Consider the following 19,794-nt stretch of genomic DNA (forward strand, 5'->3'; position numbering starts at 1 on the left):
GACATCTGACTCCCTAGCTATCTCTCCACTTTTCATCCCCCTTCTCTCTCCCCCCACCGCCGCCTGTCTCTCATCCACTGACTCCTCAATCTACATTTTCACTGACTACCTGTCTTGTATGCATACCAGACCAGCCTCTGGCTTCTTTACTTTTCATTCCATTCAGGAAGAGCACACACCAACTGCTGAAACTTCCTTAGCCTCACGAAGGGTTTTTGAACCCGAAAGCTTTCTTAATAATTGTTTTCCAACTATTTAAGCTGGTCTAATAAAAGATTATCAGATTCACGCAAAGAACCTTGTCTGCCTAAAACCAGTTATAGGTGTTAATGTGTGAACAGTCCAGGGGTTAAGAGCCCCAGGAGCCACCAAAAATTACTATATAACAAGACCCTTACAAACCTGCATCCCACCTAATGCTCACTTTAAACACCCAAGTTCAAAATTAAGTTCCTCAAAACTCACTCAATGCACCACTTAACTCCAGGGGCACCTGAAGCCTTTAGATCCATCAGTTTTTCTCTCTAAATGCTTACAATCCTGTTTCTGGGCATGTACATAATCATCCAAATCCTGATGCTGCCAAGTTCGCCGTTAAGCCTTATCAGAAGCCATGAACTAGGCACACTTCAGCCTTTGTTGGGTGTAGGCAGACAAGGTTTTTTGGGTAAATCCAATATTTTTTATTAGACCAACTCAAATCATTGGAAAAATTCTTCATAGCAAGCTTTCAGGCATAAGCACCCTTTTGTTAGGCTGAGCATGTTGGTGGAGGAATATATCTATTGGGTGTAGGAATATATCCTATCAAGTCAGGCTCTGTACTGAATGAAGGGATGGGGAGATAGTAGTATTCCTGTGTGCCATTTATACAACACTTATTTAGTGAGATTTCATCCAGGATGTGCAAGTCACAAATTCAATTCCCTTCTTTTCCCAAAGGAGATTCAAACCACCAACTCCCACCCACCAAGAGACTGCCCCATCTACTGGGATATAGATTATTCTAGGCTGGGTGGGCATTTTCACACCCTCCTGTTGACACTGTTGCACTTTACATGGAAAAATGAAAGGGAGAAAATAAATTACTCTCACTAGTCATTTGGACACTTATGTGGGAAGAGAAAAACTTGTGTATCAGTCTCTTCTGACAGGACTCTTAATTTATTTTATATTTAATCGTCACTGAATAAAATACACATTTTATACAGTTATTGGAAAAGGGATCAGCACTTAGGGTCCTTCTCCCAGTGAGTGCCTAAACCACTAAGCTGGTCATATTTTCTCTCTTCTCCAACAATTATTGAATTATTCCATGCAAAGTAGAACCATGTTGACAGGTGGGACTAGCAGTGCATCCCTTGATCCCATCACCAGAATAAACTGGAAATTGGTAAGGAGGACCCTCTATGAGAAACTGGGAGATAACTTGAGTGAATTCAAACACAAGGAGAGAACTGAAAGCAGGCCTCACACATCCAGGATGAATGTGGTAACTCCTGAGATACTAGCTAAAAGGCGGGAAAAGTACATCCTTCCTATGTTTTGAAAGACAAGGATAGAGCCTGCTTTGTTTTTGAAAGAAAAAGCTCAGTTATCTAACTCCAGGAGAAGGCCTTGCCTTTAGCATTCCTATCCAGATAGGGCTCCTATACACATTCACAGAGGCTACTCTGACACACTGTGATTACAGCATGTTGGAGCAGACTCGATTAATCAAGTCTGCTGGAGCATGGTAATTACTGTGCTCCAGCAGACTCCAGCACCACATGCATCAGTACCCCATGCTAAAAAATGGAGGCAGGCGCTTTAAATTAAAGCTTGTTCAATGAGCCTTAGTTCAAAGCACCCCACTGCCATTTTCAGCATATGGATGCCAATACATGCGACGCTCTGGGCCCTTTAAATAGTGAGGCTCTCAGAGCTGCGCTAATTAAAGCACCACCCTCCTGTCTCCCGGAGCATGTCTATAAATGCCCATAGTTTACACAGATCTATGCTCAGTGTACTCAAATTTGGAAATCCCATTATGAGATACTTAAATCTCCTCATGGGAGATGAGGCATATAACTCAGGACTGTGGATTCACCTCTAGGGGCCACATGGTGGTCCCTAAGTTCCTTTGAGGATCTAACCCACGTTACTTCATGTGGAGAACAATGGACGTTCTAGTTCTCTGCTGCCCAAGAACAATGAACATAGGACCCCAAGTGGGTTCCTGCAGCCATAACTACTTGAACAAAGAAAGGTAAGTTGGATATACAAAATGTAAATTGCTAGGAAATAAGAGTCACTAGCAGTCTTTACTGGGAGATTAGAGTACAACAGGAAGAAAAACAAGTAGTAAGGGATAAGTGATCAAGCACATACAAAAGAAACATTGTTTAAACATAACAGCATGATCAATCTATTTACTATATCTAAGGGTCCTGTCTCCATTGTATCTTAGGCTATGTTAGGCCGACTGTACAAGACTAAGCACTTTTCATTGGCTTCAGAGTTAGTATATGGAGTGAAAGGGGTCTACTCAAACTTTCTCAGTGTAAGCAGTGGAATAGCTTGGGGGGGGAGGGGATTGATATTCCAGTTCAGCCAAATATTCCTCCCTGGATTTTCTGTTCTTTTTTCTAACCATTGGGGCTGCAAATGTTACAGAAGCCTCAAATTGCACATTTTGCAATGGGAGAGGAGGCCCAAGGCAGGCCACAAGCATTATGAATGTTCTGAGCATACAGCTTTGATTATACTCTGTATTTTGTCTAAAACTAAATTTAAAATAAGCTATGCAATTTTATATAGCACTGAACATGGCCCACAAATTGTATGAGGAGGAATTACATGAAGAACAATGCATCTCAATGATTCTAATATCTGTATGAAAAAAACACAATATAATAAGGTGAATTTGAAATGCAGGGCAGTAGGGATATTTATTTAAAAATGGTAAATATTTTTAGTTTGAGATGAAATCAGTAGTGAAATATCATATAGTTTTATTGTCTATTTTTTTTTTTAGTATTGGTGGTATAATTTATTTAGGAGTTACCTGCAATGTACATTCCTATACTTAAAATATGATAACCAAAAATATAGTATTCACGTGTCTATGTAAAATATACAGAGACAGCAGTGCCAAACAGCCTTTTGCGACAGTCTAAAAGAATATCATTAAGTTTTACTGTATACTTACATTTATGGCTCTGTGCCAACTCTGGCTTTCTGTAAAAATCATTTCAAGTATAGAATTATGCTGTTTGCTTGCAGCAACATCACAAGAACAGTAGTGAGCCATATGTTGCTACTTAGCAACTTAGTCTACAAGTCCCAAAGCGTGTACTGATTTGAAAATTGAACAGAAATGATAATTGTTGAGTGATGCTGTGAGGCAAGTTGTCTTGGATTACCAAGCTATGCAGATGTTTGATGTTATGCAGGAAAAGGAACAAAACTATATTTTTCCTGTTTGACAGCCAAGTTTTTATTTATGTTAGCCTAGAGGGGATAATTTGATTAAAAACCATTAAAATAATACAAGGTGATGTTTCCCTGAATAGAAACACATCCCAGCAACAAGACAGACAGACAACAAAAAAACAGAAGCGGTACGTTCAGGTTTCTAAGACTGTTAGTCACATTTTTATGTCCCAACTTATTTCATTCTGCAATTTGTAACATTTTGAAGATTTTAAATTTCTTGAGTTCCTTCATTTCAAGAAATTTTAGAGACCAAAGTTAAATTATGTAAAGGTAATTTTTTAGTTGCTGCCCAGAATGCCCATAATTCAAAGATGATGGCAACGTTATTTTTGAAAGAGTTTTTTCCTTGGAAGACAAAAATCATTTACACTTAACACAGTTGGTTTCAATGCTATTTTATAATGAAATGGTCTCTAAGATATAAACACTTTTCAGGAATCGGGCTTTAGAACATGTAAAAGAAGAATGAAATATTAAAACTAGCAATGTTATCTTTGTTTATTATGGAGCTTAAATTCACTAAATTATATACAGATGCATATAAATATAACAACAAAAGAAAGTCATTCTTATGTATATAATGTGAATTTGCAATTTTTTATTCAAAAAACTGTTTAAGACAGATGTAATGATTCTCCAAAAGGTAGCAGCTGCTTTATAACAGCAATCATTCACAGAGTTTGTATTTCTACTGTTTCAAACAAATTCAATTAGCCCTTGAACTTCAAAAGCCTTTAGGCATAAATGAGATTATACTAGCTTGCTTTAATCTAATAGTAATACTAAACTTGTCAGTACAGTTTTTGGATTAATGGTTAGAGAAAAATTAATAATACAATTTTTCTTTTTTTAATCAAACATCTCTATTCAAAACTACCTCTGGATCTTGGAGGGTTGTTAGCTGAATGAGTTCAAACATACAAGAATCCTAAATGCAACACACAATGTCCAAAGGCATTCTTATAGTAACTTCAGCTGAAAATAGGGAAATGATGTGGTAGGACCATTCACTTTTTAAAAGATGGCTTTTTTGACTGAACAAGCTGATACAGCCCAGTTGATATAACACATAGATTAAAATGAAAGAAAGAGAATGAATATTAAAATTAAATTTGAGTAGGTAAGTATGGCTATCTACCATTCTATAAGGACATTTAGCTCTCAGCATATTGTTAATTTTCAAGACTGTTCATTCCTAAATTATGTGTGATAGCTCATCTACAGGCAACAAAGAGGTACAAAAACTAAGTTCTCACCTACTAAGAACTCTTTACCTTGACTCATAATTCCTGTCAAGCTGAGGTATATCAGACTGGACACTACTACTGATGGGATACTGGAGAAGAGAGACCACCAGTCTGATTCCTCACGGTAATTCCAATGATCTATCCCTCTGACTCTAACATGGAAGAGATAACTAAAATATGTGAAAAGTCAGCCAGCAGAATCAGAAGTTAAATTCTCCCTCAGTATATGGATGTACACACCCCTTGCTCAAAGGAAGGTAATCAGTTGATTGCTGGCCAGTTAACTAATTGACATCCTGCCAAATTTAACAATTTGCCAATTAAATGATGAAAAGACTCGACAGCCCAAATGAACTATATTAGCTCTCAACATTAAGCACCTTCACCAAATGTAATAAAGTACAAGGCATGATTTTTATTAAGCTTTTTCCTAATTATGCTTACTATTAATTAAGGCTACGCAGACTGGATGATGTCTAGTGGTCCATACCGTAAATTAGTTTCCTCTCCTACCCAATATATTTAGCCTGTTGAAAACTAACAAAGTTGAATAGTTCATTAGCACATTGATCCTCTTTGCCTGCAAAGGCATTTGCCCAAGCTGGTCAAGGCCTTGGCAAAAATAAACAATTAAAATATAACAATATGTAAGTTTATATGATTTATCCATGTTATTGACATGCTTAAAACTAAACCTCCAGCATGCAATTTCTACTGTTCTTATTGTAATGTATGTCAGGCTTCTGTGTCAACAGACTGATACAGTGGCATAGACTGTGCTAGTTTATTGTTTTTGTTACACATGCAAGCAAGCAAACATTGAAAATACCCGTTTCTACAAACATGGGTAATTTAAAATTCCAGTAATTAGGATAAAGTATTTCAAGATATGGTCATAAACTACCTTTTAAACTGTCTTTGGTTATGTAAAAATGTTTCCTATGAACTGTAATAAGAACTCAAAAAATCCATATCAAGAACCCTTGTTTTAAACCTTTTGAACTGCAAGTAGCAGCAGCAGACTCTGAGAGAATCATTACCCTAACACTAATGGTAAAATGCTGGCAATGTTGCTCAGCCATATGATTTTTGTAAAAAATGCAATTTTTCAACTATAACTGGCCTAAGAGTGATAATTAAAGCTATTTGTGACTTGCATAGCTTATAATGATTAACTTCTCTGCAGTCAGATAAACAAATAACCTGCACCTGTAAAGACTTTATTTCCTGAAGGTAAAACAACTGTTTAGGAAAGATCATGCTGGCAAAACAGCTGCTTGCATTCTGGAGAGGAAACAAGGTAGTATCTTTCAACAAACGCCAACTCTGATGTTTTATCAGCTCTATCTCATTAACTGGAAACAAGGCTTAAATGCTTTGTTTATAAATTATGATTATTCCTGATTGCAGCAGTTACTGATCGTGCCACTCATTTGCAATGCAACTCTTTGAATTTGTTTAATTACAATTTGAAACAAGGCAGAGAAGATTAATTAACCCACCTGGCTGGCTGGCACATAGTCCTGGCTTGGCTCTGTCATACTCATATACATGTTCTCACCGTCAAACTGTGAATGAAATAATAGTAAACATTCAGCAATCTTGAATATTCTTCAGTATCAACTGAAAAACAGTAGCCATAAAATAATATTACAGCCTGCTTTGGAAGACTTGTAATTGCATATGCGCATCTTGTCTTTGATGTTCCCGTTGTCATCCTTACTGACCCTGGATGTCAGTGATTTGGAGTAATTAGTGCTCTAGTAATTACAGCAAGCAAGCAAGAAATGAATGGTTTCCTTTCATCTACAATCTGTTTTAAAACAAAATGGCTCATTCTGTGCACCATATATACATATTGCTGTTGGTTGTAATGAAGTACTAAGTGAATTGCACAGTTTCTGACAAGAGGAAGATGAAAATGGAAAATGTACTAAAATGCATCTTAATGGATTCCAACTTTAGCTTTTCATAAGAAACAAGTGTTGACTTTCAAAACAAATTAAAACCCACATTAGTGAAATGTCCTCAAAACAGAAATTAAGAAAAAAATTCACAGACAAACATCAGGCATTCGAACCCATGAAATACAGCATTTTCAAAACTGTGGGATATTAAAGGATATTTTGCTTGTTGTATAAACAAAATGAATATGAGCAATTATAATAGTGAAATTGCTTTTCAGTAAGTGTTAAGTAGAATTTTTGAAAATGTTGTGCAAGATTATTTTTTGTCTTTTAAAAATGCATTTACAAAATCAAGATGCAGAAGAGAAGATTAGAACATGAACATCCAGATGGAGTGAAACTGTCAGAATGAAAGCCTGGGCACGTATCATCACAAAGAATCATGCAACCACTATTTTCTTTGAGCTGTGTTATCTGGAAACTGTGCCCATAGAACTCTCCTCAGACTTGTTCAAATGTCAGTGTCAAGTTTGCAATGTAGTAACTATAGTCCTAGTATGCAATCAAGAGGTAGGGAAAACCTTTCCAAGCTTTTGAAATAGAAGTGAACAGCAGCAGGAATCCCCATCTCCCAATCATCAACTGAGAATTTCCAGCTGTTAGCAGGGCTGTTTAAAATAACTTTCACCTGACCCCTTCTGAGAATACTCCAAGTGACACATTTTGGAAGCAGGCCATTATTTTTGGTGATGTAGCAAGCAACGAGTGGCGGAATTTTTAAAAGTGTTCAGCTTTGAGCTGTGTTCCCAGAGAAATCTGTAGTAAAATGTACAATGACATCCATAGGAGCAGGAGTACGCCAAAACTACACATTCTTTAAAATCATACCTGCAATATTTATTATATCCACCAGAGCAGAGAACTGTATTCTCCACAACATAGTCTTAAAGGAGGTGTAAAGTTATGCTGCTGCATACAAATGCTACAATAAGTATAAAATATTTCAAGAATAGAGAGAGGTAATAATCCATGTTAGTCTGATGCTAGGCAGAAGGAAGGGCAAGGTGGCAGCTTATAGACTAAAGCAGGGTAGAGCTGCATCTCACACAACACATGTATACATGCTGTTAATATGGGTGAATAAACTCCGGTACAATTCATGCCAGAGTTTATGGCTTCTACGTGCCACATTTGCATTTGCATGTACAGCCAGGACTGTGACACATTAAGCTGGGGCAGAACAGCCCTGGCTGGCAGGTGGCACCAGGCAAGGCTGTCTGGTGGGGGGGATTGGGGTGACCGCTGCAGGCCCCATGCTTTGGGGGGCCCCGTGGAGTGCCACGGCAACTCTGTGCTGCTGCTGGCTTCACGTCTGGCTGCTGGGCACCCCCCTGGCTGCTGAATCCACCTCCAGTTTCTTTGTGTCCAGGGGCAAGGCCCCACACAGGCTGATTTGCCCTGGGCCCCACATTCTGCTAGGGTCATCTCTGGCCCTGGGGGTGAGCCTGTCATCCTAGGTTTGCTCCAACCTAGCTCAATGTGCAGCAGAGGGGCTGGCTAGGAAACAAAAGTGCTTCAATATGGGGCTAGTCTGCAGGCAGCCCCCACACTGAAGCACCCTTGTGCCCCAGTAAGCCGTGTCAGCATCTACACATGCATTACAGTGAAGTAAATATCTCAACTACAGGACAGTACTCAGTCCTAATAGCACCGTGCATGTAGACAGTGATGTTTTAGTGTGGAGCTAACTAATCAGGTCTTGTGTAGATGACTTCATTTAAATCAGATTTAATCTCCAATCTGCCTTCTGCCTGACTTCAGACTACCATGGCTAACTACCTCAATCACGTTACAGACTACCTCATTCAGAGAGGCATGAGCTTTCATAGGCTATGACCTACCTCAGAGCCTATGGAAGCTCATACCTGCCTAAACAAATTAGTTTATAAGAAGCCACCCTGCCCTGCCTTCTTATATACCAAGCATGTTAGAGCCATATGAATTGGTCGCTACAAATAATACTCATGCCAAATTTTCTATACATTCATTTTTCACAAGCCAATTTTTAATCCCATGAATATATTAGTATTCAAAGTATAGTTTGGACAAAAATATTCCAGGCAATACTTAACCTAATTTAAACCAATAAATAATCATTACTTCCAGGGTGGAGTTGGTCAAAGTAACATTGTATTGCTTCTTCTATTTAACTAAATGGATGAAAACTTTTAAAGTAGAGGGGCACAGAAATGGTCCAGGGCCTGGACAAACAAGATTCACAACATGAAACTTTAAGAGCTCTATTTATTTAATTTGTTGAGGAGAAAGTTAAAAAGTAACCTTTTGATCCTTATATACAGAAAAGGTACTGATAGCAGGGGTCTTTTCAACCTTTCTGACAAGGACATAACAAAAATCCAGTGGCTGGAAGCTGAAGTTAGAAAAAAATCAATCTTGAAATAAGATGCAATTTTCTCACTGTGAGAGTAATTAAACATCAGAACAGTTTACACCAAAGGATGTGATAGTCTCCGCTGCTTGGAGTCCTTAAAATGAGACTAAGTATCCCTTTAAACAGACATTCTTTATAGCCCTGGGAGAAATGCTATAGCCTATGTGTGTAGGATTAGATGGATAGTTATGGTGGTCTCTTCTGGCTGTGGAACCTCTGATTCATCTAAGTCTCATGCTTCATGCTCTTCTCCCACTGGTTTTGGGGAAAAGGGCCTGCACTGCTTTCAATATGCTCCAGTTTTTGTTAAGACATTCAGCTTCTTATTAAGAAGATTATAATACTCAAATTAGGGTTTCAGCTAACTTATCTGTAAGTAGGTTTGACCTTATGGGTGGGTGACTTGGATGACCACCCAGAGCACTCTCGTCAGGCGGGCACCACACAAACACATGCGAGTAGCTCACACTCACAGCCACGCTCTCCCCTCACCCCTCCATGGCCAATCCCTACCCCGGGGCAGGAGGAGCTGTGCCCAGTTCAGCCCACTTCCAGCTGCTACTCAGAAGGACCTGGGCCGGGCACATACAAACAGGGTGATGTCTGCTCCAGTCTACCCACCTTGCTCCCTGTGGAAGCAGGAGATATTTTACAAAGGGGAACCTAGGAGTAGAGGCCCCTAGAAATCCCCTTCCAGGTACTTGGGCAAAGCACATAAACCCAGTAAGGATTGAAGAGTTCTCCTACATCCTTGCAGGAATGGTGGCAGCAGCAGAGTGGCAAGAAAAGCAGGAGACTCAATTTGTAAGTTCCTGCCCTCTCCGCATTGGTGAACGCATAGAAGCCAGTTGTATAACTGGATGTCTAGTATAGACAGAGAGAGAGGGGAGGGGGACAGGAAGATGGAGCATGGAGCTGCGCAGCTGTGAGAGTGAAACAGATGCCGGTGGTGGTGATGAGGGGAGAATCTCTGCGGCCCGGGTGTTTGGAGAACACTTGGCGACAGGTACCTGAGATCCAGGCAAAGCAGTCAGGAGAGAAAGCCCTGTGACACTTTCACTGAGCCGGCTTCGTCATTCCTCATTGGAGCAGGATGAAGCGAGTGGGTACTTAATGCATCAAGTCAAATGACTGGAGAACGGCCGATTCCCAAGAAAGAATTAGGTGCTGCGAGTTGCACCGTTTTTGGAAAGCAAGAACTTTAGCATATAAACAGATCTAGCCTTAAAAACTTGAGGGGATCTTGATGATTTAATTAAATTAACTGGACTAAATTGATTTCCTTAATGATCAATGGATTATGGACAGTTTTTGATTTAATTAATTATTGTTATTGGATCATCTGGTAGAATTAATTAGGCAGTTTACTTTTCTTACAGATTAAGGAATTTTGGATGGATTTTGATTTTCATTGACTTTTGGTTATGTGATTGCCTAGTGGTATTAATTGTACGGACTGATTTCCTTAATGAGCAATGAACTGCACAATTTTGATTGCCCTGATCATTGTTTATTTATCGCTGACTAAGTAGGCGGAAACTTCGATAGGCTGAACATTGGTCCAAGTTGATGACATTCACTCAGAGATCCTATTGATAATAGCAAGTGAGCCAACACTGTGGTTGTTTCTCTTTGCAAGAAGGGAGTGGGACAAACATCATCCTATTCAGTTGGTGTGTGGAAGTGATATGAAGGGAGGTGGAGCCCCACAAAGCACTCTTGTATCTGACCAGAGCAAGACTCCTACTGAGAACCAGGAACCCTCGTAATGGTATACAGAAACAAGGCGTGGCAGGAAAGAGGTGAGTCTGTTCTAGTAAGCGGGACACACTGAGGGTCAAGCTGTCTAATCCTAAAAGTTGGCATTCTGGGGGCTTGAGTTCTTGCTGACTGCAGCACAGGTCATACCTGTGGCACTGCTCACACACCATGTTGCTCCTCCTCCCTATTGGACTGTGCCCTGCCCCCCCCCGCCTCTGCCTGCAGGAGAGCTGCTGACTTGGGGAAGCACCAAAACATAAGTACACCCAGGGCACCATTTTCCCTTAGGATGGTCCTACCTGTAAGAATAAAAATATTCTGTTTCCAAGATGTACAACTGTCTAAATGTATTCTAAGTTTTATTCCATCTTCCCTGAAACATTACAAAACAGCCATATCTGGATATGGGACACTGATAGGGTAAGCCATTGCTCTGATCTTGTGAAGAAAATCTTAAGTGTGTAACAACATATCTGGCTCACAACCTCGAGTGCATACTCAGAAGCAGATCTGCGGTCAGAAAGCAAATTCCCCCAGGTCAGATTGCCAAGGATCCAGGGAATTTTGACTTTCTGCACCACGGGGTTCTTCTTCTAGGATCATCTGGGCATTCTCATGCAATCAATTTCTTGCCATTGCAAGAATTGTGAAGACTGGTGGCGTCTTAGTTTTTCCTGTTCCCTGGCTGGTGGCACACATTTCAGTCTCGTCTTCTAAATGCTTTAGCCTAACAAAGTCTTTGTGATAAACCTCTATTTGTAAATGACACAGGAGGTCAAATTACATGAGCTAATGGACCAGGCTGCCCTAGCCTTAAACTATGAGCAACTATGAAGTTACAGGACAATTCAGAAATCATAACTATGAAGAGCAGTACTTTTCCTACTCAAATAAATTTTCAGATTAATATTCAGATGAGTACTTGTGAACATTTCTCACAAGTGCTCAATAACTACTTGAATATTTAAAGGTATAAGCAACAGAAAATCAAAGTTAGAGTTTGAGAGAGAGAGAGAGAGAGAGAGAGAGAGAGAGAGAGAGAGAGTGTGTGTGTGTGTGTGTGTGTGTATTAATCCTTTTTATCAGTAGCTGGCCTGCTATCTGTTAGATCTATGTGTAATATGCCATGTAGTACACAGAGCCCCACACAATGTATACTTTTGCCATATATATGCAGCTCACCATTTTTCACATGCTTCTTTATCACCCATAGGTATCTCATCTGCGTGAAAGCACATGCAGGCTTGTACGTATCTTTCCTTAAGATAGCTTAACCCAGACAATGTCATCTTTTCTCTAGCTTTACAAATGGATTGACTTAGGCAACAGGAGGTCAAATGACTTGTCCAAGGTCACACAGTGAGTTGACAGATCAACTACAATCTGACCCAAAGACCCTTTAAACTACAAGACCTTTGTTCCAGCGAGACCCCACAGCCTTCAAAATTGTCTTATTCTATATATCATACTGAGTTTACAAGAACCTTTCCTTAACTTCTCCACCTCCTTCCACTCACTGTTTGACTGCTGTGGTTTTATTACAAACATCCATACTGTGAAGACATACATATACCATTCAGAGTCAGGATGATTCATTTAAACATAACAGATAAAAAACAAAGGCAGTTAACTAAATCAATTTTTAGGCTACTTATGTGTGATGTATATTTACTGCATGACATTTCATCTAAAGCTCCAAATTCCTTTGGGATCATTAGGGACAGATATCAAAAGCTATAATTTTAATTTATTAAAAGTGAATGCAAATACAATATTCTTATGCATGATAGTAACAACTACTGACAACATTTCTTGTCATATTAAAGTGGAACTCCATGAGAAGTTTGGATGTGAGCAAACTAAGAACACTGCTGTACTCCAATATGAAAAGACATGCATTAGGGAGCTATTGTTAGTAAATTCATAAGCAAATCCATTTTTTATGTAAATTATCATAAATAAAACATCCATATAACATCCTCCTCAATAGTAAAAAGAGAGGATAATCACAAGACAGCAGCCCCTTTCTAAACACATATTTAGCAAAATACTGCATGTAAATTATCTGACTGTTGCTATGATATGGATTTAGATACACAAGTTAGGATCACAATCACACCTGTGCATTAACTGGGTATAACTGATAGGAAAATAACACCAAAGAGAGCCATCTGGAAAGTTCTACTACTGCCTAAAGTCCTAAGGCTATTTTTTAATAATGAGTATGAAGAAGCAAGAGCCTGCCTAAGTCACATTATTATTCATTATTTATACTGGGCCTTAAATGCACGTCAGTTTTCTGACTAGAAAACACAACATTAAGTGTGTGCCAAATTCATTGTTATCAAACTTGTACAAAACAAACACAGGGCAAGAGTAACTGTCTAGACCTTTTCAATGGGGGAACCAATGTAAGAAGGCTTCATCCAAGCTAGTTTTACAAAGGAATGTGGAGAAAGAGAGAAGGTGCATGTAATTCCAAGGAACTGGAAACAAAAAGAATGGAGGAGAAAATAAAGGATACATCTACACTGCAATCAAAGGTGTAACTGTAGCATGCACAGACATATTTAAACTAATTTTAATATAGCTACCTTGGATAACCATAGCAATGAAACGCAGGTTACCAATCTGGGTATGTACCCAGGGTTTGCATTTTCACTGTTACACTAATCTGCCAGATGTAAGTTAACATGGTTCGGTCTACACATGTTGCCATCAGGTGTATTGTAGATTTATCCACGTTATGAAGCCAACAACAAGAGTACAGGTAGTGGGTGGAAACAGAACGATTGTTTCATAGTTGGTAGGGTCAGAAGGGACCTGAGCAGATAATTAAGTCTGACCCCCTGCCAGGGCAGGAAAGAGTACTGGGGTCAAACGACCCCAGCAAGGTGATTATCCAGCCTCCTTTTGAAGACCCCCAGGGTAGAAGTGAGCACCACTTCCCTTGGAAGTTGGTTCCAGCTCCTAGCTGCCCTGACTGTGAAGCAGTGCCTCCTGATGTCTAGCCTGAATCTACTCTCAGTCAGCTTATGGCCATTATTCCTTGTTACTCCTGGTAGTGCTTAGGAGAACAGGGACTCTCCTCCCATTGCCTGCTGGTCCCTCTTGGCCAGTTTACAGACAGCCACCAGATCCCCCTCAGCCTTTTCTTGTGGAGGCTGAACAGTTTCAGGTCCCATAGCCTCCACTTGTAGGGCCTGCCTTGCTGCCCCCTGATCATGTGAGTGGACCCTCTCGATGCTGGCCACATCCCTCCTGAAGTGCGGCGCCCAGAACTGGACACAGTACTCCAACTGCAGCCTGACCAGTGTCGCATAGAGGGGGAGGATCACCTCCTTGGACCTGCTTGTGGGGATGCATGACAAGGTGCAGTTAGCTTTCCTGACTGTGTCCTCACATTAGCGGCCCATGTTCATCTTGGAATCAATAATGACTCCAAGATCCTTTTCTGCCTCTGCACTGACGAGAAGGGAGTTCCCCAGCCTGTAGGTATGCTGCTGGTTCTTCCTCCCCAGGTGCAGCACCTTGCTCTTGTCAGTGTTGAAACCCATCCTGTTTCTCATTCGCCCACCCCTGTAACCTGTCCAGATCTAGTTGCAGCCTGTCCCTTTCCACTAGCATGTCCACTTCTCCCCACAGCTTAGTGGGGAGCTTGTCACAAAAGTAATGGAGATAATGAGATTCCTCATCCTTTCTTCACTCTATTCACTTTCTAAAACGTAACTGTAAAGAGGTTGGGTCCACAGATGCATAGGGCAACATGGGCTGCCACTGTACCAATTCCAGCAGTGTGATCATCTGTCCCTGCAGCAGTGGCTATTTTTATGTCCCTCCACAAAGGCAGTGCCCAGGGCTTCTGCCCTGGTCACCCCTCTCAATTATGTTACTGGTTGGGTCATATTTTGTAGACGACTTGGTCACTTTTTATGCACGTTTTGAAGGTTCTGTCAGCTTAAATGTAATAGCCTGGATTTAGAAACTGGGGGGATATGATCAGGTTGGTTCTTTTGGGGATGATGGAAAGTCAGCTAAAGTACAAAAATATGTGGTTACATGCAAAAAGCATCTGAACCTGATATTCTGTCTTCTCCAGATTCATTACAGCTCTTCTGTGTCCATGTCTTTAGTCATGCATTATAAATATGAAACTCTTCCATTCAAGACTGGAAAAGAATTATTAGATTGAAATCCAAATTCAAACCATAGCTTTTAACCTAGACAAAGGTTTAGCACTTTACAGTGCATTTTATTTCAAAGCAGCCATCACATGAAATAGAATAAAAGGATTATTTATAATCATCTAGAGATTTATTCATATTTTAAATATCTTGGGCTTGTAGATATTGTTTTTAACCTATATTATCCCAACTCACTAATCCTGAAAAAGCTTTAAAAGTAGGTAGTTTATTTTTTTTTAAAGAGTAGGCATTGTTAGAGTATGTTTAATGACAAATTGAGCAATATGCATGGCTGTTGTGAGATACCAAAATGAGACTAAAGTATAAATGAGATCTGGACATAAATCACTGAATGATTACTCAAAAAAGGTTGATCTTGTTATGGTAACCATTAAAGATAAAAACAACTGCTAAATAAATATCACATTATTTATTAGGTCATTGAAAAAAACCATCTTTTTGGTACAGTTAATTTAAATATACAATTCTAACAACAGATGTGGTAGTGTCTCTATCAAATGACTTCATCAGATGCTGTTTGAAGAGAAACCAAAGAAACTAGTTTCTCTTCAAATGGAATCTGATGAAGTATGTTGTTACCCACAGAAGGTCATGCCTACGAAGACCATCCTGCCCTACCTTCTGCCTGATTTCAGATTAAAACATGTAACTACCTCCCTCTTTAGACTGAATCAAACTGTGAACACCATTTTGATCATAAACTTCACTATGTAGTAAGTATGTAGTAAGCACTAACCACATGTTTAAACTTGGTCAAGATGGAATATTGTAATGCACCCCCCAATAACATCCTTTTGAGGAAAGGTGCTTAACAGGTGTCACAGAAAAACCAACAACAGAGCAACTTAGTTATCAACTTTGACTGTCAATTAACTGCTAACTTAATCCTTTGAAATTATGATTTTTTTCTATAGAGGGTCCCACTGGAGACAACTATGACTATGGAATGGGGCTGGAATGCTCCAGCGGGCACGTGTCTAAAGGTCTAAGATGATTTAAGTCAGATGCTGCTTTGAGTGTGTTTAAGTTGCTGGTGGGGAGGGAAAGGTAAGGGAAATGGGCCATCACTGTTCATAAAAGGACATGCAGGAGATGTTCACCTTGCTTTAAACGCTGTTGGACCCAAGACTCCCAGAAGTGGTGAGATCAAGAGTGTGGTTTTCAGGACTTCTGTTTTCAGTCAGAAACCTGTGACTCTGCAGTACTTTTAAGAGTAAAGTCTCTCATTTGGAAATCCTTCACCCACCCTGTATTTCTTCCCACCCCCAGTGTATTATCTCAGCTCAGAGAACGTATATAGTCTAGACAGAGTGCTTGGAGAGTATCTGTAAGCCACTGGGGTGGGGATGCTTGGCTTCAGGATCTAGCATGGCTGGACTACAGACTATCTTTTCTGAAGGAAGAGGTGTCAGACAAGAGGTGTGAACTTGAGACCATGCTTTGCTGATCTGGTGCTTCGATAATGACTAAGCTCTACCCACACCCAGTTGGCTTAGAGATGCATGGGATCCAACAACTGGATCAATTCACAGCAGACTGGCAATGCTACAGACTGGTACTGGGCAAGGTATGAAGAACGTGCTAAATGTTCTCAAAAGAAACACTTTCTGCCAGCTTGACTTATAAGGTGCATCATCCCTTCACAAGTGATATACAGCTAACTTGAGATCAGTGACTTCCAACCAGAGTACCACAGCACCCTTGGGTGCCTTGAGAGCCTTTCAAGAGTACCACAGGGTGCCACATAATGTTAATGCTGTTAGGTGTATAAAAATTATTAATAAAATCACAGATTTCAAAGAGGAACCCATATTGTCAAAAACATTCAGACTTGTTGTGGCCCCTTGAAGCTTTTGCAACAGAAGAATTGCTCTATTGTTTTTCTATAGTCAAAAAGCAAGTGACAACTAAAAGCTGGCATTTTCCAGGGGTGCCTCAAATCTAAAAAGGTTGAGAACCACTGCTTTAGATTTTTTCAGAAGTAATTACCTAGACGTCATAAAAAAGTTCTTCAGTGTGTCAAAGTGTTTGTGGATTCCAAGACAATAAAGTACACCTTTGCATGGAAGAAAACTCATATCTGAAATACAGTGGTAGTTAAAATGTGAGTGACTGCACTATAGCATTGGTATTTTTTGCATGCTTAATAGAGGTTACTGTAGAACTAGAAGGAAAGTGGAGGGGGTGATTAGCTTCCTGCTTTGAGCCTGCATGTGTCAATGCCTGACAGCCTTGAAGTTATCCTCCATGTAGCTGAATGAAGTTGCAGTACTGAGCACAGCGGGCTAGCAGACGTAGGATCAGACTGATCGGAGGAGTGGCAGAGTCCAGACACAGCAGAATGTTATCAAAGACAGCACAGGGGAGAATGGGATACTGCATTAGTCTTTTGTGTAAATTTATATAGAAGACAGTGGGCACGCAGAGATGAACTCTGAACTCTGAACTGCCTCAGCTGGAGTCCAGTTCCCTTTAACCTTGAGTGTTAAATAAAAAAAGAGCACTGCAGTCTTGGTTCACATGATAAACTCTCTCTTGCATATAGAACACCTGTTAAATACACACACAGAGATCAAAGTGGCTTTTGTCAAAGGCTTTTGTTACTATTTTACTCAACGCATACTAAATTATAAATGTAGCCACCCGCTGAGAAAGCTGGGTGGTGATGGGGAGATGACTGGACCACTGACACTAGACCTTTTCTCTACCACAGTAGCTAAGTCATTTTTACAACCTTACAGGCTTATGACCTTTTCAAACACCAGCATACATGGCTGCCTGAGTGATGCATCTGAATCTGCACCACTGTAATCAATGGGAGTTTGCCATGCACTTCACCATGAGCAGGACTAAGGTCCTAACAAGATAAATTCCCATTTTCAATGCGAGTGTAATTTTTGTGAATGTACAGTTAATCTTCTTTCCTCAGCATGCTTTCCTTAAATGGTAAATCATAAAATAGACAGGGGAAACAAAACAAAAAGTAAAAGACATGTGGACAGCACATACCAAGCAGTACAAAGCCCACACCGCACCATTATGTCACAGCAAAAAATGGGCTCCTTCGACCTTCCAGAATGAGTTCAGTCCAAGTGCAACAAAACTATATGACTTCACGTGCACAGACCCATAGATTATATCTGACCCACCATGTTGTTTAGAGAATGACTGGGAGATAGGTCCTGAGAAAAATTACATCTAGCTTACATACAACAAACAATCAAAAATGGCGTGGGGAACACACACAAGCAAAACCCTCCCATTTTTCTGAAAATCTTCTGATAGGATAAGGTAACAAGGGCTAAATAAACAGAAAGGCCTACATATTTCTTTTCTTTCTACATAAAAGATGAAGAAAAAGAAAGTAAGGTAATGCTTTTGAACTTATTAGAAACAACAGAGCCACAGCTCAAAGTCCAGACACACAACATAACCGCTATACAATAATCTACCCTCAATTTTACTTCATAGTAAGTTTACTCTGTAGTAATGCGTTGACACACAGTCAGCTTTTCTAAGCTAGCTGTCCACTATAGCAGTGGTTCTCAACCTTTTTGCGTACCAGGACCTATTTGTAAACGTCAATGGCCAGTCCCCCTCACTCCTGACCTGCTGTCCCCAGGCCTCAGCCCCCCCAGTGTATAGGGCAGGGCAGGTCAGGGCGGTGGGGGGCGAGATATGGGGGCCCCCTTGCAGGCTAGAAAAGCCATGGTTTGTCACGTTTTTCTTCTTTTAAAGAAAAATCCATTTTTAAAGTTTGTTTGAGACTCTTTTGTATATTCTTCTGACTCACTTTTGGGTCATGACCCATGGGTTGAGAAACCACACTACAGGATATATCACTTTACCTGGCCACTAGGTGGCAAGGAGTGTCAGTTTGCATTGAGAAAATAATTATCCTTGAATGAAACTGATGAACATAAGCACGTAACTTGTAAACAGGTGCAACTTAAAAATCAGCATATGGTTACTCCTCACTTTGAGAATCAGTTTTACCCTGGAGACTAGTGAATTATACTAGTGTAAAGCTGTGCATTATATGTCTATTTAACTTTCATTATGCAGCAAAGTCAGGGCTGTCCAACTTTGGGTGGCTGCCTCTGGCCCTTCCCTGTGCTGTGCGTGTGCACTCCTCTCCCCCTCACCATGGTGCACGCAGTCCTAATCTTCTCCTAGCTGGGCACAGCAAGCAGCCCCGTCTCTGCTGCTCCACACATGCAGCCTAGCTGCCTCTCTTGCTACAGAATGCACTGTGGGAACCCCGGAGTTTCTGCTGTGCTTGCAACATGAACAGTCAAGTCCCTTCCCACTGCATTGCACTGCCCCACCCCCAGGTGCAGGGCAGGAAAAAGAAAACAGATGACAGAGGGGGAAACCAAAGACTCCTGTGCTCCCACAGCACTGGGGGAAGCAGTGACTAGATAAGAGCCCCTAGGCCACACCCCACCTCAGCTCAGCACAATGAAAGGGAAGGGAGGGCTGCTTAAGCACTGTCCCCCCCAAGATTCTAACCTGAGCCACTGCAGGCATGTACCTGTATGTCTGGGATGTCTGTACAGTTACAAACTGATTTAGACTAGCCAAGTTAGACTAACCTGCAAAGATTGAATCAAGTCAGACTTTTTTGAATGTCTGTCCCTAACCCAGGAAACCGTCTAGCCCAGACCCCTATGCCATCTTAGCCAAGTGTCTGTCCAACCTGCTCTTGGAAATTTCCAAGGATGGAGATTTCACCATTTCTCTAG

The 19,794-nt window shown here is 40.5% G+C and overlaps 1 protein-coding gene across 1 annotated transcript in view; it reads right to left on the reverse strand.

Moving 5' to 3' along the window:
- TOX (thymocyte selection associated high mobility group box) overlaps window positions 1–19,794 on the reverse strand; it is a 388,101-nt gene that overhangs the window by 187,268 nt on the left and 181,039 nt on the right. Inside the window, exon 2 of the mRNA XM_019527707.1 lies at window positions 6,227–6,292. Within this exon, the coding sequence (XP_019383252.1) occupies window positions 6,227–6,292 (66 nt within the window). The remainder of the gene's footprint in view (window positions 1–6,226; window positions 6,293–19,794) is intronic.

This window comes from Gavialis gangeticus, unplaced genomic scaffold, assembly GCF_001723915.1.
Source record: "Gavialis gangeticus isolate Ggan-Ray unplaced genomic scaffold, GavGan_comp1, whole genome shotgun sequence".
In the NCBI taxonomy this organism is placed as follows: Eukaryota; Metazoa; Chordata; order Crocodylia; family Gavialidae; genus Gavialis; species Gavialis gangeticus.